A 23723-nucleotide genomic window follows, 5' to 3' on the forward strand; every position below is an offset into this window, starting at 1 on the left:
CATAGTTGATTGGATCTTTGTAATTTTAAAATGAGTTACCATTACCAATAGGATACCAAATTCATGATATTAATAATACACTTTTACATTTGGATCTGTAAGGTGGAAGGAATAGGATGGAAGCTCCAACACAATACTGTTTATACCTATCCTGATCTTTCAGATTTCCAAACATCGAAGGGGTTAATTAGGGGAAGGGGTTCTAAGAGAGTTGGGACCAGCTGATAGAGTGACAGACGAAAGTAATGGAGGGAGAGAGAGATGAAAGCGGTGGGGGATGGAAAGAATTTGATTGAGGAGTGGTTAGAACTCAGATGTCCTCAAACAGGTCCTCAGCATCAGGAATGGCATCAGTAGAATGCTGGGGAGCCTGGTCCTTATTGGCTGCTGCTCTGGATGATGGCAGGGGGTCCCTCCTGCCAATAAAACACACAAAAATGTCAGTCTAATCTAAGCAGGAAAGCAATGACTGTTGCTGACTGTACTGATTACTAAATGTATTGCGTCGGGCATGTGCAGGGCTTTCTTTTCTAACCAATGGCTGTCTACCTGTATGGAAAACCATATTGAATGCATACCCGACATTCAAACCTAGGGCTGTCTGCACTTTTCGACACACAAGCGCACACACACCACACAGACAGAGGAGAGAAGAGCCCTATACTACGAATCAGGTTTGAGGAGTTAGCGAGGTAACTTTGGTCAAGTCTGAGTTCAACTCGGGATAACCGAGTTGCTCACTTTTTAGCCTCACTCACTGAAAGTGGCTCACTTTTTAGCCAGTTAGAACGAATTCTTCAGAACTTACCTTCTCCGGGGGGTCGCTAACTCCATTTATCCCGAATGAAGTGTCTGAGCTGCGGGTTGAGGACCAATGAAATCAGATACCCTCCTTCTCGCAAAGATATTTAATCAAATGTTTTTGTGTGTATCATTATTTTTAATGTCTATAACAATACACATTTAGTAATGACAGCACTTGCTTTCCAAACTGTATGTTTTTCGTGCGTATTTTGAAATTTGCGACAGGCAAATTGACAGCCCCAACCAACCATAGACGTACAGAGCATTCGGAAAGTATTCAGACCCATTAACTTTTTCCACATTGTTACATTACAACCTTACTCTAAAATGGATATAATAGTTTTTCCCCCCTCATCAATCTACACACAATACCCCATAATGACAAAGCAAAAACAGGTTTTTAGAATTTTTTCATTCTCAAACACTCCTCATATCAACCCTGGAAGTAGGGTTGCAAAGTGAGGGTATATTACTGTTAACTTTTTCAAAAGTTTACCAGTAAACTTTAAGCATTTTGGTAACTTTTAAGTAATTTTGTGGCCTTTTGGAGAATTTCAGATTATTACAGCTGTCTAATTATCTCTGGCCGTATCACACTTAAAATATATAAAATAATCATAGTAGACAATATTAAAATAAAAAATAGATTGGCAAAGCTGTAAAACATGATGCTAAATATAAACCAACTTAGTGAATAACATTGGTGTTTAATATGAGGTTTTCAACATGAAATATCCTTTATATATTTCTTTTTACACACTTTATTTTACTATGTCAATATGTTTTAATTGTATGTTTCAGTGTCAAACTGGTGGCAGCTGTGAAAATAATCTATAGTTGGAAGAGTTGCAGAGTTAAATAAAAATAATCCATTGTTGATTAGATACATTTATCAATAATTTGGCTGTTTTCTCTTGAACCATATGGTCTTTCTACTAGAAACTCGGACAATATGGACAGATAAAACATTTATACTGTATATTAATACGTTTTTCTAAAGTTAAGTATAAATTACCATAGTTACCATAGATTGCCTGTTACTACCAAAAGTTCCAGTAACTTTGGTAAATTATCAGTAGTTTTGCAACACACACAGGGAGATATTGATTCCATTATAGAGCGCATGCAGTCAGGCGCACACCTCACCACACCCGCACACAAAACCCCTTACCATTCTTATCCCGAATGTTCAAACACCTGTAAACCATTTACACACTCCGAGCTCTCTCCTTTGTGGAAACAGTTTGTCAGTAGTTGGGAGCAGGTTTGCAGTGCTGTGTGTGCGCTCGCGCATCTTTGAGCTGAGTCACTTCACTGTAACACACTACAGTAACTGCTAATGAGTAAACAGGTTTGATACACACCACTTTAACAGAGCTATTAGTCATATGCCGAACTGACAGCAGACACTTGTAACACATTAAAGGGATACATCTACTTCCCCAGATTCAGATGAACTTGTGCGTACCATTTTTATGTCTCTGTGTCCAGTATGAAGTTAGAGGTAGTTTCACGAGCCAATGCTAACTAGCGTTAGCGCAATGACTGGAAGTCTATGGGAATCCGCTACCACGCTGGATGTCTATGGGAATCTGCTAGCAGATAAGCATAGACTTCCAGTCATTGCACTAACGCTAGTTAGCAATTTGCCCTAGCGCAAATTGGCTAAGTAGAAAAAGGGCCTCTAACACAATTAACTCATGTCCTTCCACCCTCCAGCTGTCCACTCATTAAACACAGCCGCAATATTAATGAGGGCTAACAATGCAGACAGAACTGGCACTGTCATAATTGTGTGTGTGTGTGTGTGTGTGTGTGTGTGTGTGTGTGTGTGTGTGTGTGTGTGTAGATGAAATCAGCCGTCTTGATTTCTTCCCTACAGAAAGTGCAGAAGGATGGAGCGAAATATAACCATGGCTACAGTGTAGTCGGCGCTTCACTACGCTGACGGAAAACTGAAGTCCCAAATTCTCCGGTAAAACAGAGGGAGAGAGAAAGTTGAGAAATGGAGAGGGAGAGAAAGAATAAAGTAGGTGGCTGGTGAGTTCTCTTTCCTAGAGGTGTATTCACTTTGAGGAGCTCCATTTGACCTTACCCAATTGCTCCTAGTAAATAATCTCATTAACAAAGGCTCACCTCTGACTTTTAGCCTCTGACTGACAGGCCACCTGTGTGTGTGTGTGTGTATGCAGAGAGAAAAGCCATCCAACTTGTTTTCAATCATTATCACCAATATGAGAAAACAGTTACACCCATGGAAACACACACACACACACACACACACACACACACACGGTCCTGTGACATAGCAGTAACCTTACCCCCATCCCCAAGGTTAATGTTTCTCTATGAAACAGAAGGTAGAGCTGACTGATGTAAACACAGATTCCTGTCTCTGAACCTCAGATGGAGAAGGTTAGTGTGTGTGTGCGTCAGTCTTTAATAGTTTGTGCCAAGTATTGTTTACAAACCCACGCAAACCAGCACCATGCAGCCACACACACACACACACACACACACACACACACACACACACACACACACACACACACACACACACACACACACACACACACACACACACACACACACACACACACACACACACACACACACACACACACACACCGCTGTGTCAATACCTTGTCTTGTAGTGATTATCGGTGCTGATGGTTTACAGGGCTTGTACGCGTTTGTGTGTGTGTGTATGTGTGTGTTTGGGAACTGCAGTATAATCTAGACCAGAGAGGGTTAGTTTGTCATGGGAAAAATCAGCCGATGCACAGCAGAACAGTAAACGGACAGATCCACATTCTCTACAACTCAAGTCCCACTGAGTATAACATCTTTTACACCAAGAAATGACACAACTGGGAATACAGATATGCATCTGTTGGCCACAGATACCTTAAAAAAAGGTTGGGGCGTGGATAAGAAAACCAGTCAGTATGTGGTGGACACCATTTGACTCATGCAGCGCGACACATCTCCTTCCCATAGAGTTGATCAGGCTGTTGACTGTGGCCTGTGGAATGTTGTCCCTCTCCTCTTAAAATAGCTGTGCGAAGTTGCTGGATATTGGTGAGAACTGGAAAACACTGTCGTACACGTCGATCCAGAGCACCCCAAACATGCTCAATAGGTGACATGTCTGGTGAGTACGCAGGCCATGGAAGAACTGGGACATTTTCAGCTTCCAGGAATTGTGTACAGATTCTTGCGACGTGGGGCCGTGCATTACCATGCTGAAACATGAGGTGATGACGGCGGCTGAATGGCACGGCAATGGACCTCAGGATCTCGTCACGGTATCTCTGTGCATTCCAATTGCCATCGATAAAACGCAATTGTGTTTCGTTGTCCGTAGCTTATTCCTGCCCATACCATAACGCCACCGACACCATGGTGCACTTTTTCCACAATGTTGACCTCAGCAAACTGCTCACCCACACTCGTCTCAGACCATCCCGCAGGTGAAGAAGCTGAATGTGGTGGTCCTGGGCTGGCGTGGTTACACGTGGTCTGCGGTTGCGAGGCCGGTTGGACATACTGACAAATTCTCTAAAACGACGCTGTCCGTAGCTTATTAACATTCAATTCTCTGGCAACAGCTCTGGTGGACATTCCAGCAGTCAGCATGCCAATTGCATGATCCCTCAAAACTTGAGACATCTGTGGCATTGTGTTGTGGGACAAAACTGCACATTTTAGAGTGGCCTTTTATTGTCCCCAGCACAAGGTGCGCCTGTGTAATAATTATAATGTTAAATCAGATTCTTGATATGCAACACCTGTCAGGTGGATGGGTTATCTTGGCAAAGGAGAAATGCTCACTAACAGGGATATAAACCAATTTGTGCAAAACATTTGAGAGAAATACACTTTTTGTGCGTATGGAACATTTCTGTGATCTATTTTTGCTCATATTGCATTTATATTTTTGCCCAGTATAAGACTTTCTCAAATCAGAGCCCCTACTGGACTGTCAGTCTGTGCCTGATCTCCTTAGCTTTACCCAGAATCTTCTCTTAATTTCCAATGTCTTCACAATACTTCATTAAAATCAACAGACATATGATCTGATATTGAGACCACCCTGTGCTTTCATATCAACATCCAACAAGAACGCTGAGAAATAAACAACAGCTTTCAGAACAAAGAGCAGCAGTTAAAACATGGCTTCAGGTCTTATTGTGTCAAGAGTTAGTTCTCCTGCAGCTGACGTTTAGTACAGTACTAATCTTCCCATGACCAGCTGGAACGCCTAAAGCTAGCTGGTGTGATTCTTGATTGACATTGTACTGCATAGTAGAGAAGAGTTTGCAAGTAAGCATTTCACTTTACCGAGCGCACGTGACCAATGCACTGATTTGATTTGTGTGTGTGTGTGCCACCTGAAGCTACCTGTTGTGTGTGTGTGTGTGTGTGTGTGTGTGTGTGTGTGTGTGTGTGTGTGTGTGTGTGTGTGTGTGTGTGTGTGTGCACGTTTTAGTCTAAAACACAATTAGCAGTACCATAAAGCCAGAGAGCCTGCAGGAGAGCAGTGGCATTTTAACACTAATAAAGTGAGCTGCAGTGTAGATGTGATAGGGCCGGAGGGTGGCCAGCTGTGGTGTTTTCCACAGGTTGTCCTCAAGCACACTGCAGGAGTGGAAAGTGTGAGGTCAGCTGGTTGGGTAAGTTCAGGAACGGCCGAGTGGGCAGCTACAACATGGAGAGACTATGGGCCAACAAATATACCGTTTCGTTCTGTTGAATCTCCTCTCTTTTGCCTCTCTTGTCCTCTCCGGTTCGTTCCATAACATTTCAGCAAGCCATGACACCCATGTGTTTTTCCCCCTGTTCACAGACATTTGTAATTTAAGCTGTTGGGTTTATATCCCATCCTGCATCCTGATATTACCAGGTTGACCACTAGATGGTGCTGTTCCTGCTATTTGGTGATCATTGTTAATGGGATAGTTCACCCAAATTACAAAAGTAAATACTGGTTTTCTTACCCTGTAAGCAGGCTATGGACAAGGTATGACAGCAACCCATGCTTTGGTTTTGTTTAGCTGGCCACTGTTTCAAATGTAAACGTTTTGACAATTTCTTTGGATTCCTCATGTCTAACTCAATAGCTAGGTTTTCATCCAATTGGCTACAGATTTTCATGTGAATATTCTCAAATCTGCATAAAAACGTGAATCTTCCCACCAGAGATGTGTTACCCATCACATTTACTTGTTGCAGTTAAAAAGGCTGTGAGTGATGACAGTGTACATAAAATACTTTGTACGGTTAAACTCTCATGTACCAAATAAAAAAAATACAAGTTAAATGGGTTTCCGTCGCATTTTTTTAAACTCTACTGATGGTTTTCTCACAAAAATATATAGCGTGTGCAAACTCTGGCATTGGCATGTGCTCTGTTGCTTAGAGCACACATATAGCATACATGATGAGATTATTGTTATGGACAAAAGAGTGAGATTATACAAAGAAACTTTACTCACATAAGAAGGTTGGACGGAAACCCTGGTTACTATTAGAAAAAAGTATGGTACAAAACAAACATCAGGTACTATAACCCTAACCCTATAAATAAAAAATGGCTCATTTCAGTGCAATCAATTAGCATAATTGCTCAGAGATCAAATTACACTACCGTTCAAAAGTTTGGGCTCATTTCGAAATGTCCTTGTTTTTGAAAGAAAAGGACATTTTTTGTCCATTAAAATAACATCAAATTGATCAGAAATAAAGTGTAGACATTGTTAACCTGTTATGGCTAGGGGGCAGTATTTTCACAGCCGGATAAAAAACGTACCCGATTTAATCTGATTATTACTCCTGCCCATAAACTAGAATATGCATATAATTATTAGCTTTGGATAGAAAACACTCCAAAGTTTCTAAAACTGTTTGAATGGTGTCTGTGAGTATAACAGAACTCATTTGGCAGGCCAAAACCTGAGAAGATTCCATGCAGGAAGTGCCCTGTCTGACAATTTCTTGCCCTTCTTGATTATCTCTATCCAATACAGGGGATCTCTGCTGTTACGTGACACTTCCTACGGCTCCCATGGGCTCTCAGAAGGCGGCAAAAAGCAGGCTCTGGCTGAAAAAAAGTAGCGCGTTTGGGTAGTGGCTGGTCACAGTACTGTGAGACTCAGGCTCGTGCCCGAGTCGACCCCATGCTTTATTTTCTTTCGTCTTTTTACCTAAACGCAGATTCCCGGTCGGAATATTATCGCTTTTTTACGAGAAAAATGGCATAAAAATTGATTTTAAACAGCGGTTGACATGCTTCGAAGTACGGTAATGATTTAGAAATCTTTTGTCACGAAATGCGCCATGCTCGTGACCCTTATTTACACTTCGGATAGTGTCTTGAACGCATGAACAAAACGCCACTATTTGGATATAACAATGGATTATTTTGAACCAAACCAACATTTGTTATTGAAGTAGCAGTCCTGGGAGTGCATTCTGACGAAGAACACCAAAGGTAATCAAACTTTTCTAATAGTAAATCGGAGTTTGGTCAGGGCTAAACTTGGTGGGTGTCTAAATAGCTAGCCGTGATGGCTGGGCTATCTACTCAGAATATTGCAAAATGTACTTTCACCGAAAAGCTATTTTAAAATCGGACACCTCGATTGCACAAAGGAGTTCTGTATGTATAATTCTTAAAATAATTGTTATGTTTTTTTGTGAACGTTTATCGTGAGTAATTTAGTAAATTCACCGGAGGTTTGCGGGCAGCTTCAATAAATAGTACCCGCAAAACACCAGTCTCAACGTCAACAGTGAAGAGGCGACTCTGGGATGCTGGCCTTCTAGGCAGAGTCGCAAAGAAAAAGCCATATCTCAGACTGGCCAATAAAAAGAAAAAGATTAAGATGGGCAAAACAACACAGACACTGGACAGAGGAACTCTGCCTAGAAGGCCAGCATCCCGGAGTCACCTCTTCGCTGTTGACGTTGAGATTGGTGTTTTTTGCAGGTACTATTTAATGAAGTTGCCCGTTGAGGACTTGTGAGGCATCTGTTTCTCAAACTAGACACTAATGTACTTGTCCTCTTGCTCAGTTGTGCACCGGGGCCTCCCACTCTTTCTATTCTGGTTAGAGCCAGTTTGCGCTGTTCTGTGAAGGGAGTAGTACACAGCGTTGTACGAAATCTTTCGTTTCTTGGGAATTTCTCGCATGGAATAGCCTTCATTTCTCAGAACAAGAATAGACTGACAAGTTCCAGAAGAAAGTTCTTTGTTTCTGCCCATTTTGAGCCTTAATCAAAACCACAAATGCTGATGCTCCAGATACTCAACTAGTCTAAAGGCCAGTTTTATTGCTTCTTTAATCAGAACAACAGTTTTCAGCTGTGCTAACATAATTGCAAAAGGGTTTTCTAATGATCAATTAGCCTTTTAAAATGATAAACTTGGATTAGCTAACACAACGTGCCATTGGAACACAGGAGTGATGGTTGCTGATAATGGGCCTCTGTACGCCTATGTAGATATTCCATTTAAAAAAATCTGCCGTTTCCAGCTACAACATTAACAATGTCTACACTGTATTTCGGATCAATTTGATGAGCTTTTCTTTCAAAAAGAAGGACATTTCTTAGTGACCCCAAACTTTTGAACGCTAGTGTATATTTCAACCAAATAATGTTGCGGGAATGCTGATCTTATCTGTTTCTAACAGAAATGATTTCAGAACAGTCAGATGGTGGATGTCGAAATCCTCTTCTGCTTTTTGAGGTGGAACAACCCGTTTCCTCTCTTTTCCTCTCCTCACTCCTTTCCTCACTTCGGGACTAGGAGGTAGTGTTATTATGTCTTTATCGCCTGTCACTGCATGGCAGCAACAAGCAGATCCATGACACCATGAAGCAATATCACACAGCTAAGTGTGTGGTGACAGAATGATGAGTAGGGGATCCTTGTCCCCTTCTCCTGCTCTCCTGTCTCCTGCTTTCCTCTCCTGCCTCCTGTTTTCCTCTCATTTCCTTTCCTGTCTCCTCCTCACATCTCCTCCTTTCCTCCCCCCTTGAAACCAACAGTGATGTGTTAATAGCCGACAGACAACCAGTAGCATTGTGTATTCATCTAACGTTGCATCATCCACCATGTTTGTTTAACTATGCCAAGCTACTGTCTGTAGATTGAATGGTCTTTTTATTCATCGTTTTTTTCCTTCCTAAGGTACTTCTTGTGCTTTTAAAAGCTCTCTTCCAACTCTCTCTGGTGGGTCCATGAGTGACTTAACTCCAGTCAGTCAGCCAACAGTTTGAGCCTGCAGGAGAGCAGTGGCATTTTAACACCAAAAGTGAGCTGCAGCGTATATGTGATAGAGCCGTAGGGTGGCCAGCCGTGGTACGGGGTTGTCCACTAGCACACTGCAGGGGTGGGAAATGTGAGGCCAGCTGATGGGGTAAGTTCAGGGACGTCCGAGCAGCCTCAACTAGAACATGGAGAGCCTATGGGTCAACAAATACACTGTTCTTTTTAATCTCCTCTCCTCTTGTTTCCTCTTTTTCTTCTCCTCTCTTCAGGACTAGGAGGTAGTGGCATTATGTCCTCATCGTCTGTCACCGCATGGCAGCCACAAGCAGATCCATGACACCGGGAACGATGTCACACAGTTAAGTGTGTGGTGACAGAATGATGAATAGATCCTTACGAACTAACCTCATGATCCTCTCTTTGTCCCCATCTCCTCCTCTCCACTCATGTCGTCTCCTCTCCTTCTTCCCGCTGACCAACAGTGATGAGTTAATAGCGAAAGACAACCAGTAGCATTGTGGATTCATCTAATGTTGCATTATACACCATGTTTAACTACGCTAAGCTACAGTCTGTATTATATTGTATTTTATTTATAGGGATTATTTAAGGGAATTTAAAAGCCCAGGTATTCCAACCCTCTCTGGCCGGTCCGCTGTTGGCCTGGTGATGAAATGTTTTTCCTTCCTGTCATGTGTGACTCCTGGACAAGAGCAGGTTTATACACGCAGTCGCACATACGCGCAAGTGCGCACGCAAGCACACATACACACGCATGCACTGAGAGATGGGTGCCATGCGTTAACAGACATGTTGTCACTATTGTGAGGTGGCCAGAGTGGACCCAGTTTACAACAGCTGCCATGTAAATCACACAATCACATTCGGAATTTGGCTAAAACAGTTTGGTTTTCAAAGCTACGGTAGTTCCCTATGTTGTGATCCAGTCTTGTTTGAGAGCTCGCCTGCTGCTAGGTGTGTAAAGCTACATAACATGCAGTTATTTTCCCATTCATGAACACAGACAGAGACAGAATATAAGTGGAAAAGCAAGTGCCTTTTACATATCTATGACAAAGTCTCAGATGCCGAGAGAGTGGCTGGGGTGAGAGAGAGAGACCGAGGAAGAAAGAGAGAGAAAAGTAGGGAGAGGGAGGTGGGGAGGAAGAGAGAGTGAAAGGGAGACAGGGAGAGAGAGGGAGAAAGAGAGAGCAAGAAACAGAGAGAGGTGGGGGGGCAGAACAAAGTGACATTCCCATTTCAGAGAAGAAAAATACAGAGAAAGACCAAAGCCCAGCGTGGGGGGTGTTTGGCAGACAGAAACCAGCACTTGGGATTCAGAACAGATCTACCACACAGATCTACCCAGGAGACCATGTTGGGAAACTCATCGTCACGTCATAGCCCTATGTGTTTCTCAGCCACCCTTGCTACTATTTGTGTGTGTGTGTGTTGTATCCGTACCTCGGTTTCTGCGCTGGCTCCAAGGTCGGTCTCTTAGCAACGGTGTCAGGAGGTTGCAGGTGGCGGAAGCGCCGTTTACGGGAGGGCGCCACGTCTGTGATGTCATTCAGACTGTTGTCCAATGGGCTGCGGCTACGCGACGTCCCTGAGGAGAGAACACACACACACACGCACACACACACGTCAAAATACAATGCCTTCAGAAAGTAAACAGCACAAAGCAACACTGGAATGGCTTCAGAACAATAATGTGACAGTCCAGACTTGAATCCCATTGAAAATCTGTGGAAAGACTTGAAGATTGCTGTTCACCGCCGCTCCCCATCTAAATTAACAGAGCTTGAGAAAATCTGCAAGGAACAATGGGAGAAAAATCACAAAATCCAGATGTGCAAAGCTGATACAGATGTCTCAAAATGTGAATACTTACATAAATGAGGTATTTCTGTATTTCCTTTTCAATACATTTGCAAACATTTCTAAAATCATGTTTTCACTTTGTCATTATGGGGTATTGTGTGAAAATATATATTTAAATCCATTTTGAATTTAGGCTGTAACACAACAAAATGTGGAATAAGTCAAGGGGTATGAATACTTTCTGAACGCACAGTATATAAATGTAACCTTTGAGCTACTGAGTCACACAGAGTCAATACGGAGTCCAATTGTAAGACTGGGTCGTAAACTGAAATGACTTCCAGACGTCTACAACAGAATGTTTGACTCTACTATGTAAGATGTTTAAAAAAACCCTACTACATTGCTCGCTACATGTTTCTCAACTTCTTAAACACACAGTGAACACAAGCAGAGTTTGGTTCTGCAGCCACCAACATCTGGTCTGTTCAGGAAGGGAGTTTGTGTGCTTCTCCCTCCCTCCCTTCCACAGGTGACCCCTTCCTTCCACAGATCAGCACGTTTGACTGAGGAGAGAATAGGGAAACGTGCCCAAAGTAGACAAGTGGAGAGAGGAGGAGAGGGGGAAATAGACACATGGATGGGGGGGGGTAGGAGAAGAAGAAATCCATCAGCATCACTAGCATCAAAACGGCTGCTTGCTTATTAGTCCATTTAGCCAAGTACAGGGGAGGTCATATTCCTGCTTTAGAATGATTACTCATAGACTAATAGAGTTCTTTTCAGTGTTCAACAGTAACATGAGTCTCTGGTCACTCAGGCTGGCAGTCTGTAAAAACACTGTGTTAAACTGAATAGCCTCATTCATCACATTCGGCAGGCAGGCAACATACAATAAAAAGCTAACAACTGGAGTGGGTGAGACATTGGGTAAATGGGAGGTCAATCCATGGTGCCTGTAGCCATAATGTGACACCTGGGTCATTATAAACCAGAGTCACACACAGTTAACGACCCACAGCTACACACAAACACACACACACACACACACACACACACACACACACACACACACACACACACACACACACACACACACACACACACACACACACACACACACACACACACACACACACACACACACACACACACACACACACACACACACACACACACGACATATAGGCTACAAGCCATACAGCTTGGTATGGGGCTAGCCAAGACAAAACCAGACTAGAAGAAAAATAATAAACTTGTCAAGTGTGTTATAACACACACACAGTTTATCTCAATCTCATTACTGAAAACATAACCACTTTGCCCCTTCCCCATTTTCTCTGCCCTTCCTGGCAACACACTAATAAATGGACTCATTGTCATGGCAACCAAAGCAACACAGGAACCTGTGTCTGTTTCCCCATCAGTTATCAAATACAGCTGTTAGAGGGACACAACCAGTACCTACCTACCAAATACCCCTGCTATAATCCTAATCCACCATCTCAATCACATCGCACAGCTGGGAGAGACAAAGAGACTTCTCGGGATCTTACCCACCTCCCATATAAGTAAAGTAAATAAAACTTGGTCTGAGCCAGAATGGCCCATTTATACCAACCATTCAGCCCAACAATAACCCTTATTTACCACAACACACAGCTGGGAGAAACAGGGGGGCTTGGGGCCCTATACCCACCACCCCAAAGGGCCCCCTTCCCACTATACCAACCCAGTCTACTCTAGAAGTGGTGCCTGACCCCGGTAGGTGCTCCAGCAGTAGAAGTAGAGGTGTGGTTAGCGGTGTTCCAGACGGCAGGTCAGAGAGGCCCGCTACACTTCTCACTCACAGAGGGTTACGCAATCATCACTCACTGATGTCATTGCTGGTGCCTGGCTGGGCAAGAATAACACCAGTCATATAGACAGAATCGGACAGATTCCGTACACACACAGGCACGAGTGCAAACTCACCACACAGCTATACCATGACTGCCCGTCGTGCCATGATTCTCGGACTACCACTGGTTTTTCCTTGTGAGCACACACTTCAAATCAAATCAAATTTGATTTGTCACATGCACCAAATACAACAGGTGTACTGTAGACCTTACCGTAAAATGCTTACTTACAAGCCCTTAACCAACAATGTAGTTCAGAAAATATTCACTAAGTAAACTAAAGTTTAAAAAAAAATAAGTTTAACAATAAAAATAACGAGGCTATATTCAGGGGGTACCGGTAACAAGTCAATGTGCGGGGGTACAGGGTAGTTGAGGTAATTGAGGTAATATGTACATGTAGGCAGTGGTGTAAAGTATCTATACTTTATTATTTATATTTTTGGCAACTTTTACTTCACTATATTCCTAAAGAAAATAATGTACTTTCTACTCCATACATTTTCCCTGACACCCAAAAGTACTCTTTTAGGTATTGACAGGAAAATGGTCCAATTCCCATACTTATCAAGAGAACATCCCTGGTCATCCCTACTGACTCTGATCTGGCCGACTCACTAAACACACATGCTTCGTTTGTAAATGATGAGTGTTGGAGTGTGCCCCTGGCTATCAGTAAATAAAAGAAAAAAATAAAAAAAAAAATGGTGCCATCTGGTTAATATAAGGAAGTAGAAATGATTTATACTTTTACTTTTGATACTGAAGTATATTTTAGCAATTCCACTTACTTTTGATACTCAATAAGTATATTTAAAACCAAATACTTTTAGACTTTTACTCAAGTAGTATTTTACTGGGTGACTTTTCACTTGAGTCATTTTCTATTAAGGTATCTTCACTTTTACTCAGGTATGAAAATTGAGTACTTTTTCCACCACTGCATGTAGGTGGGGTAAATTGACTATGCATAGATAATAAACAGCTTAACCATAAGGTAAGGTCATAAGGTCAAATTTTAGACATAGACAGAGTGTAGTGGGTTAATGTAGGGTATACCAGAGTCATACCAGTGGTATACGGTCTGATATACCACGGCTGTCAGACAATCAGCATTCAGGGCTCAAACCACCCAGTTTATAATTTAGGGTTAATGATGAGTCTGTACAGGATAAACACTATCATACACTGGACTGGACAAAAAACGGTGGGGGGGGGTGTCTTCTGAGCTCCATGATGGTACTTGAGGGGGCTATCATAATTGTTTGGGAGCTTCATCTCACATTTTGAATTTGGATAGACAAAACTGCAGTAGGTTAAGTTCACATTTATAGGGTTAGGGTTAATGGTGAGACTGTACATGATAAATGCTTTCATACACTGGACACAAAAAAAGGGGGGGGGGAAATCTTCTGAGCTCCATGATGGCAGTGTAGTGAGGTCTATTATCATTCCTAGTCAACCACCCCTTTCACCCTCCAGCTCTTCCCTCAGGGCCACCTCCTCTGAGACAGTGCTTAGAGACTACAATCAGGGGGACCACACACAACTATCGCTCACACACACACACACACACACACACACACACACACACACACACACACACACACACACACACACACACACACACACACACACACACACACACACACACACACACAGCTCTAATGTAACTCAGAGTAACATCTGACTGACTGACTGTAAATCTGCTCTAAACACTCTCTCCAGGAGGGAGATCACACATGCTCTGATGTCATCACTACAAGACCACTAAGCAAACACACTGCCAGTGACAAGTTTACTTTTAACAAGCTTTTAGGACACTTGAACGTTTGTTTCTTCTTTACACAAGTTAATATTTGTAGAATTTCCTTTGGGTTAACTTGAGGGGGCACCTGAGGGGTCGACCCCAACTCATTCACACACACTCCATCTCCTTCAGATCTTTCTCAGTGTTTTCCCTTCCATCCATTACCTACAGATAAAACCCACTCAGCTGCTCCATATAACTGCAAGTAAGTGTGTGTGTGTGTGTGTGTGTGGAGGGGGTTATACCCTACCCTGGGTGGGTTCTATAGAGGCAGGCTGTAACTGCTCTTCATCAGTGCTCGCTTCATATTCATCCTCCTCTCTGGTCTGTCCTGTCGTCTTTTTCGTTCCCTTCCCTGGACTGCTGCTCTCTCCCTCTTCCCTGTTAGAGAGACGAGAGATATACAGACGCACATGCAGGTGTTAAAGATCACAACTTGGTAAGGTTGTGTATACTGTGAGTACAGGTAACTGGCAAAATAATGGAAACACAACTAAATGAGGGATACAGAGTATATTGAAAGCGGGTGCATCCACACAGGCGTGGTTCCTGAGTTAATTAAGCAATTAATACCCCATTATGCTAATGTTCATGTATGCATAAAAATGCCATTGTTTTGGACATTATTCTGGCTACCATGGTTATGCCCCCCTCCACAGGGCACGAGTGGTCACAATGGTTTGATGAGCATGAAAACAATGTAAAGCATATGCCATGGCCGTCCCGGTCACCGGATCTCAACCCAATTTAACACTTGTGGAATATTCTAGAGCGGCGCCCGAGTTAGTGTTTCCCACCACCATTGACAAAACACCAAAATTATACAATTTCTCATGGAAGAATGGTGTCACATCCCTCCAATAGAGTTCCAGACACTTGCAGAACCTATGCCAAGGCGCACTGAAACTGTTGTGGTGGCCCAACGCCCTATTAAGACACTTTATGTCGGCAGCTACCTGTATATTTGCCTGGTAATCAGTTTATATTGAACAGTATGGGATTAAATGTGGTACTGATAGGTTGTATATTTTCTCATCACCTAAATAACACCTTTCATCACTTACATACTGGCATGTTCCACCAGATGGCCAAATCACCAACACCAAACCATCAGAAGGGGTTATCACATAGATTAATATATCAAAAGGAAGCTACCTTGATAAATCAAACCCTCTTGGTCATATCCCTTTATTACAGAGGGGGGTGGAAAAATTATGAGTGATATCCTGTGACCTTGAGGGGTTCCTCACAGTCAGACCCCCCCTCCCGTGGGGTAACGTTAGCTTAGGTCATAGATGGGGGACGTGTGTGTACTATGTACCTGGTCTCCTGCAGGTGTGTGAGGTTCTTCTGTAGACTGCGTATCTTGGCCTTCTTCTCATTCAGCACCAGGGTGAAGCGAGAGTACAGCTCTGACTCGAGTGTCTCCTTCCCACTGACAAACAGCTGCAACCTACACACACGCACGCACACAGGTCGTGTTACAGCTTATAGAGAGCAGGGTTAGAGTGAGTTACAAGGGGATGGAAGAAAATGCAACAATCCCTGGCTTGGTATGGATAGAAATGTGACTGTGCCATTTATAGGACATTTATGTCATAACATAACCTAAGGGGACATAATCGAGTTCTCCAGCCCTGATGCAGCCAACAGCCACTCTTTCCCTCTGAATCCAGTCAGGGTTAAGATTTGTTGCGTCTGGTGTTGGCTGCCAGGGAACCTCGCCACATTTTTCCTCCCCCTCTGCAACCCAACACCGCTATATTCTATTTCAGAAGAATCAGAGAAACTACAACAGTGAGATGATCAGAAACACATGGGCTCAACCTAGGTGATGGGAACTGCCCTCAACACTCACTTGCGAGGGTTTCCCTCATCCTTTGTGTGTGTGTGTTTGATCTTGACCTCTGTGTTGAGCTCTCAGGTCTGTGCGTCATTAAGGCCCACTTTCAGAGCTATTTTCCATCCTCAGCAGCCACACACACTCATAAAATCAGTTCCTAGACAACGTAACATACAGTGGCGGTCCTACCCTGTAGAGAGTTTTGGGGATTGGGTAATGACTCTTAGAGAAGAGGGAAGTGAGCTCTCCTTGTGGGTGTGTGGTCTTACTCTGCATTGATGTGTTGTAGCTCCTGTTTGAGTCTGTGGTTCTCCTCCTTTAGTAAGTGGTTGTGGTTCTGCAGTGCGGTTCCACGTTCTAGACCGTGAATGAGTAACGCTCTAACCTCCTCCACTGGCTCTGGAATCTTACCCAGCAACACAGAGCCCAGGCAGAACTGGAAGGGGAGAGGGATGGGAGAGACAGGGGTGGGTTTGAGGAAGGGAGAGAGTTAATATATGCACCCGTAACATACACATATACTCGTGCCCACCTTAACGAGACGGACAGTTACTTGATTGGCCGGTAAAGACATGGGCAGTAAAACGATTGGTCAATAATGATTTGGCCCCAAAAACTATTGGCTGGTATTATGACGGACCAAGTTGGCTCTGGAATGTTGACTCGAGCAGAGCTTCCATTAGATGTTGTAGAAAAACTACCATTTCATAATCTCTCTGTATTGGCCTCTCTCTCTCTAACTCAGACTCAGTGACTAACTACTGAAGAGAATAAGAACATATTCGGGTAGAGACTGTCGCTACTACATCCCTGTGGTGTCTGGGTGGCTCCTAAAGTAACCACAACCGCTGCTGCTTCTGCTGTGAGGGATTAAGTGGTAGTGTACTGGTGGTGAGCTCACTGGCCAGCAGATAATGGTGTTGTCGTGAACCTTGGTTTGTGCCCCAGGTTGTCATTACAGGGACTCTCTTTACACTGGTCCATCTACTGGTGATGAAAACCATTAACCTCCACACATTTAAACACACATAGACCAGCCACACACACAAACACACACACACATATTCAGACACAGTCCTGGTGTAAATCAAATCAAATTTCATTTGTCACATGCGGTGAATACAACAGGTGTAGACCTTAGAGTGAAATGCCTACTTACAAGCCCTTAACCAACAATGTCTTCAAATAAGTGTTTATTTAAATAGAAAATAAAAGTAACACATAATTAAACAGCAGCAGTAAAATAACAAGCGAGGCTATATACAGGGGGTACCGGTACAGCGTCAATGTGCGGGGGCACCGGTTAGTTGAAGTAATATGTACATGTAGGTAGAGTTAAAGTAACTATGCATAGATTATAAACAGAGAGTAGCAGCAGCGGAAAAGAGGGGTCTTGGTAGCTCTTTGATTAGCTGTTCAGGAGTCTTATGGCTTGGGGGTAGAAGCTGTTAAGAAGCCTTTTGGACCTTGACTTGGCGCTCCGGTACCGCTTGCCGTGCGGTAGCAGAGAGAACAGTCTATGACTAGGGTGGTAGAGTCTTTGACAATTTTTAGGGCCTTCCTCTGACACCGCCTGGTATAGAGGTCCTGGATGGCGGGAAGCTTGGCCCCAGTGACATACTGGGCCGTACGCACTAACCTCTGTAGTGCCTTGCGGTCGGAGGCCGAGCAGTTGCCATACCAGGCAGTGATGCAACCAGTCAGGATGCTCTCGATGGTGCAGCTGTAGAACCTTTTGAGGATCTGAGGACCCATGCCAAATCTTTTCAGTCTCCTGAGGGGGAATAGGTATTGTTGTGCCCTCTTCACAACTGTCTTGGTGTGCTTGGACCATGTTAGTTTGTTGGTGAAGTGGACACCAAGGAACTTGAAGCTCTAAACCTGCTCCACTACAGCCCTGTCGATGAGAATGGGGGCGTGCTCCGTCCTCCTTTTCCTGTAGTCATTCTCAACAGATCCACAGATGTTCAGGTGGTAAAGGGCAGTGTGGAGTGCAATAGAGATTGCATCACCTGTGGATCTGTTGGGGCGGTATGTGAATTGGAGTGGCTCTAGGGTTTCTGGGATAATGGTGTTGATGTGAGCCATGACCAGCCTTTCAAAGCACTTCATGGCTACAGATGTGAGTGCTACGGGTCGGTAGTCATTTAGGCAGGTTACCTAAGTGTTCTTGGGCACAGAGACTATGGTGGTCTGCTTGAAACATGTTGGTATTACAGACTCGGTCAGGGACAGGTTGAAAATGTCAGTGAAGACACTTGCCAGCTGGTCAGCGCATGCTCGGAGTACACGTCATGGTAATCCGTCTGGCCCTGCGGCCTTGTGAAATGGATCCACATGCTGGTTCTGGAGTTGGTTTTCAAAGCAGGTCTCAGAGGGAATGATCAGTGGGTTCAGGGGGTAGTTTAGACCTGTGATTCCACATCCTCACACAAAGCTACTCTCAACAAGATCTCAGAGACAGACTGCATAAAATCAACACCATGAAAGAGGATAAAGAAGAGACGACAGAGGAAAACGGAAAGGATGAGAAGTCAACAACATTCAGTTATTCACATTCCATAAAAATGCTTGAATGGTTCTCCCAAATGAAAATCAAATGTATAGTTGCACAATATCATTGATCTGAGGAAACCCACTGACTAGTGGAAAATGGCTGCCCCATGGGCCATAATATGACTGTTTATTGTCAAATACATGTTGCTGTTTGAGGTTACACTGATCACTGCTGGTATGGTAATGGTGATAATACCCTCGAAGCGATGTGGGAGCCTTCCTGGGGCTGTTGCTATGGGCCAGTGACGTGCAGTAAAAAGAGGAGGATCACATTCCCATCTTTACATCTACCAAACAACAACCACCCCGATGTTCCTAATTCTCCTTATCCGGGACTGTTTTACAGGGTTCTATATGGTTCTACAAGGGTATTGTAAGGTTCTCCCTTTTCTTACAGCTGGTGTCAATAAACGCTCACTCTCTGCAGAAATTACACAACAGGCACGCACACATGCGCACACACACACACAAACACACACACTGCTGTTGCAAGACCAGCCATTAGACTCGGATCATTTGATAATGAGTCATATCTCTATGATGAATGAATTCATATTTTTATAAACTGTTGAGCAACAGAAAACAGTTGGGACTTTTTCATCTGGGATGATGCATCACAGAAACTTCTGTAAACGTCCTGGTCCAAAACTCTCGTTTCTGAAGCAGTCAATCCTATTCATTTCCCTTTTCTACTGAAACACATGCACTAGGATTTCCATTCTGTCATTACCCTATTACTATGGCAACAAAGCACAAAGTGTATATGTGTGTGTGTGTTTGACCTCTGAGCACACCGACTGTCACTAAGTTGGCTATGTGTGTGTTTTACCTCCATAGTGATTAGATTTTATGATTATGATTTTTCAACGCCGATACCGATACCGATTATTGGAGGACCAAAAACCCCCAATACCGATTAATCGGCCGATTTTTTAAAGTTAATTTATTTGTAATAATGACAATTACAACAATACTGAATGAAGACTTATTTTAACTTAATATAATACATCAATAAAATCAATTTAGCCTCAAATAAATTATGAAACATGTTCAATTTGGTTTAAATAATGCAAAAACAAAGTGTTGGAGAAGAAAGTAAAAGTGCAATATGTGCCATGTAAAAAAGCTAACGTTTAATTTCCTTGCTCAGAACATATGAAAGCTGGTGGTTCCTTTTAACATGAGTCTTCAATATTCCCAGGTAAGAAGTTTTAGGTTGTAGTTATTATAGGAATTATAGGACTATTTCTCTCTATACAATTTGTATTTCATATACCTTTGACTATTGGATGTTCTTATAGGCACTTTAGTATTGCCAGTGTAACAGTACAGCTTCCGTCCCTCTCCTCGCTCCTACCTGGGCTTGAACCAGGAACACATCGACAACAGCCACCCTCGAAGGAGCGTTACCCATGCAGAGCAAGGGGAACAACCACTCCAAGTCTCAGAGCGAGTGACGTTTGAAATACTATTAGCGCGCACCCGGCTAACTAGCTAGCCATTTCACATCGGTTACACTAGCCTCATCTTGGGAGTTGATAGGCTTGAAGTCATAAACAGCGCAATGCATTGCGAAGGGCTGCTGGCAAAACGCATGAAAGTGCTGTTTTGAATGAATGCTTACGAGCCTGCTGCTGCCTACCATCGCTCAGTCAGACTGCTCTATCAAATCATAGACTTAATTATAACATAATAACACACAGAAATACAAGCCGTAGGTCATTAATATGGTCGAATCCGGAAACTATCATCTCGAAAACAAAACATTTTTCCTGTCAGTGAAATACGGAACCGTTCCGTATTTTATCTAACGGGTGGCATCCCTAAGTCTAAATATTCCTGTTACATTGCCCAACCTCCAATGTTATGTCATAATTACGTAAAATTCTGGCAAATTAGTTCACAACGAGCCAGGCGGCCCAAACTCTTGCATATACCCTGACTCTGCGTGCAATGAACGCTAGAGATGTGACACAATTTCATGTTAGCAGGTTTAAAAATATATACTTGTTTATTGATTTTACAGAAAGGCATTGATGTTTATGGTTAGGTACATTGGTGCAACGACAGTCCTTTTTTCGCAAATGCGCTTGTTAAATCAACACCCGTTTGGCGAAGTAGGCTATGATTCAATGATAAATTAACAAGCACCACATCGATTATATGCAACGCAGGACACGTTAGATAAACTAGTAATATCATCAACCATGTGTAGTTAACTAGTGATTATGTTAAGATTGATAGTTTTTTATAAGTTAAGTTTAATGCTAGCTAGCAACTTACCTTGGCTTCTTGCTGCCCTCGCGTAACAGGTAGTCAGCCTGTCATGCAGGCTCCTCGTGGAGTGCAATGTAAGGCAGGTGGTTAGAGCGTTGGACTAGTAACCGGAAGGTTGCAAAAACGAATCCCCGAATCCCCCCTGAACAAGGCAGTTAACCCCCGTTCCTAGGCCGTCATTGAAAATAAGAATGTGTTCTTAATCTGACTTGCCTAGTTAAATAAAGGTGTAAAAAAAATAAAAATTAAAAAATTTAAAAAAATATAAACAAATACAATAAAAATATTATTATAAAAAAATATGTACAATTTTCTTTTTAAATAAAATAAAAAATACTAAAATCGGCTAATCGGTGGCCAAAAATACCGATTACCGATTGTTTTGAAAACTTGAAATCGGCCCCAATTAATCGGCCATTCCGATTAATCGGTCGACCTCTAATAGTGATAGTATTCTACAGTACAATTTTCCTGTCAAAGCAGGGAGTCGGAAGAAGACAATATCTTAGTATGACGTCATCACTGGTCAACAACAACACACTCCTGAACGATCCAATACAACCCTGCTGTTGATATGACTGCCTGACTGACTTGTGTGTTTTAATAAACTGTGAAGCTGAGAGATGAATATCCCACTGTTGGAATAATAATAACTACCTGTACTTCATCACACCACTGGCCTCCATTTTGTTTGTTTTTACATATGACACCAATCCTATATGAGGGCTCTAATACCACTTGCCTATAACAGCTATGGGAAGGGAAGACTACAGTTACTAACAATAAAAACAACACTTCTACGGCATGATAACCTCCTACAGCGGCGCTTCACTACATTAATGTCTTCCTGGGTTCATTAGCTCAATTAGTGGAAGTTAGAGGGTCCTGAGAGGAAATGGGGACATGAGATATGATACAAGATACGACATGAGGTTATGGGAGACACAGTTCCCTCTCACTTCCAGGAAGAACTCTTAGGATGAGATCATATACAAACATCATCAGTGTTAATTCTAGTGACGACATCACATGAACCTCAAAGTGCATGCGACACTGTACACAGATCAGATATCACATGATGGATGGTTAACTTGCTCAAATAAATACTACAAGTAAAACATTTGATAGCGTTAAGGGCTATGGTAAAGGTTAAGGTTCAGGATAGTAGTTAACTTCTTTGGGATAGGGGGCAGTATTTTCACGGCCAGATAAAAAACGTACCCGATTTAATCTGGTTACTACTCCTGCCCAGAAACTAAAATATGCATATAATTAGTAGATTTGGATAGAAAACACTCTAAGGTTTCTAAAACTGTTTGAATGGTGTCTGTGAGTAAAACAGAACTCATATGGCAGGCCAAAACCTCAGAAGATTCCATACAGTAAGTGCCCTGTCTGACAATTTGTTGTCCTTCTGTTGCATCTCTATCAACATTACAGCATCTGTGCTGTAACATGACACTTTCTAAGGCTTCCATTGGCTCTCTAAAGCCGCCAGAAAGTGGAATGGGGTGTCTGCTGTCTATGGGCAAAGTACAGCAGCAGAGTTTGTAAGTGGTCAGCCTGGCGACAATGAGACTGGAGATGCGCGTTCATGAGACTTCTCCATTTTTTTTCTTTCAGCCTTTGAATGAATACAACGTTGCCCGGTTGGAATATTATCGCTATTTTACGAGAAAAATAGCATAAAAATTGATTTTAAACAGCGTTTGACATGCTTCTAAGTACGGTAATGGAATATTTTGAATTTTTTGGTCACGAAATGCGCTCGCGCGTTACCCTTCGGATAGTGACCTGAACGCACGAACAAAACGGAGGTATTTGGATATAACTATGGATTATTTGGAACCAAAACAACATTTGTTGTTGAAGTAGAAGTCCTGGGAGTGCATTCTGACGAAGAACAGCAAAGGTAATCCAATTTTTCTAATAGTAATTCTGAGTTTAGGTGATCCTGAAGTTGGCGGATGTCAAAATATCTAGCCGTGATGCCCGAGCTATGTACTCAGAATATTGCTAAATGTGCTTTCGCCGAAAAGCTATTTTAAAATCGGACATAGCGATTGCATAAAGGAGTTCTGTATCTATAATTCTTAAAATTATTGTTATATATTTTGTCAACGTTTATCATGAGTAATTTAGTAAATTCACCGGAAGTTTTCGGTGGGTATGCTAGTTCTGAACATCACATGCTAATGTAAAAAGCTGGTTTTTGATATAAATATTAACTTGATTGAACAAAACATGCATGTATTGTATAACATAATGTCCTAGGAGTGTCATCTGATGAAGATCATCAAAGGTTCGTGCTGCATTTAGCTGTGGTTTGGGTTTATGTGACATATATGCTTGCTTGGAAAATGGCTGTGTGATTATTTGTGTCTATGTACTCTCCTAACATAATCTAATGTTTTGCTTTCGCTGTAAAGC

At 42.6% G+C, this 23723-nt stretch overlaps 1 protein-coding gene across 2 annotated transcripts in view; it reads right to left on the bottom strand.

Moving 5' to 3' along the window:
* The window catches only part of xrcc4 (X-ray repair complementing defective repair in Chinese hamster cells 4), a 26055-nt gene continuing 2332 nt past the window's right edge, over nucleotides 1-23723 (bottom strand). For both annotated transcript variants that reach the window (XM_014128296.2, XM_045689901.1), the window contains 5 exons: nucleotides 16730-16896; nucleotides 15939-16070; nucleotides 14868-14998; nucleotides 10547-10691; nucleotides 1-416 (listed from right to left, as the gene is read on the bottom strand). In XM_014128296.2, the coding sequence (XP_013983771.1) occupies nucleotides 311-416; nucleotides 10547-10691; nucleotides 14868-14998; nucleotides 15939-16070; nucleotides 16730-16896 (681 nt within the window). In that variant the 3' untranslated portion in view covers nucleotides 1-310. The remainder of the gene's footprint in view (nucleotides 417-10546; nucleotides 10692-14867; nucleotides 14999-15938; nucleotides 16071-16729; nucleotides 16897-23723) is intronic.

The sequence above is a fragment of the Salmo salar genome, chromosome ssa11 (genome assembly GCF_905237065.1).
Source record: "Salmo salar chromosome ssa11, Ssal_v3.1, whole genome shotgun sequence".
In the NCBI taxonomy this organism is placed as follows: Eukaryota; Metazoa; Chordata; class Actinopteri; order Salmoniformes; family Salmonidae; genus Salmo; species Salmo salar.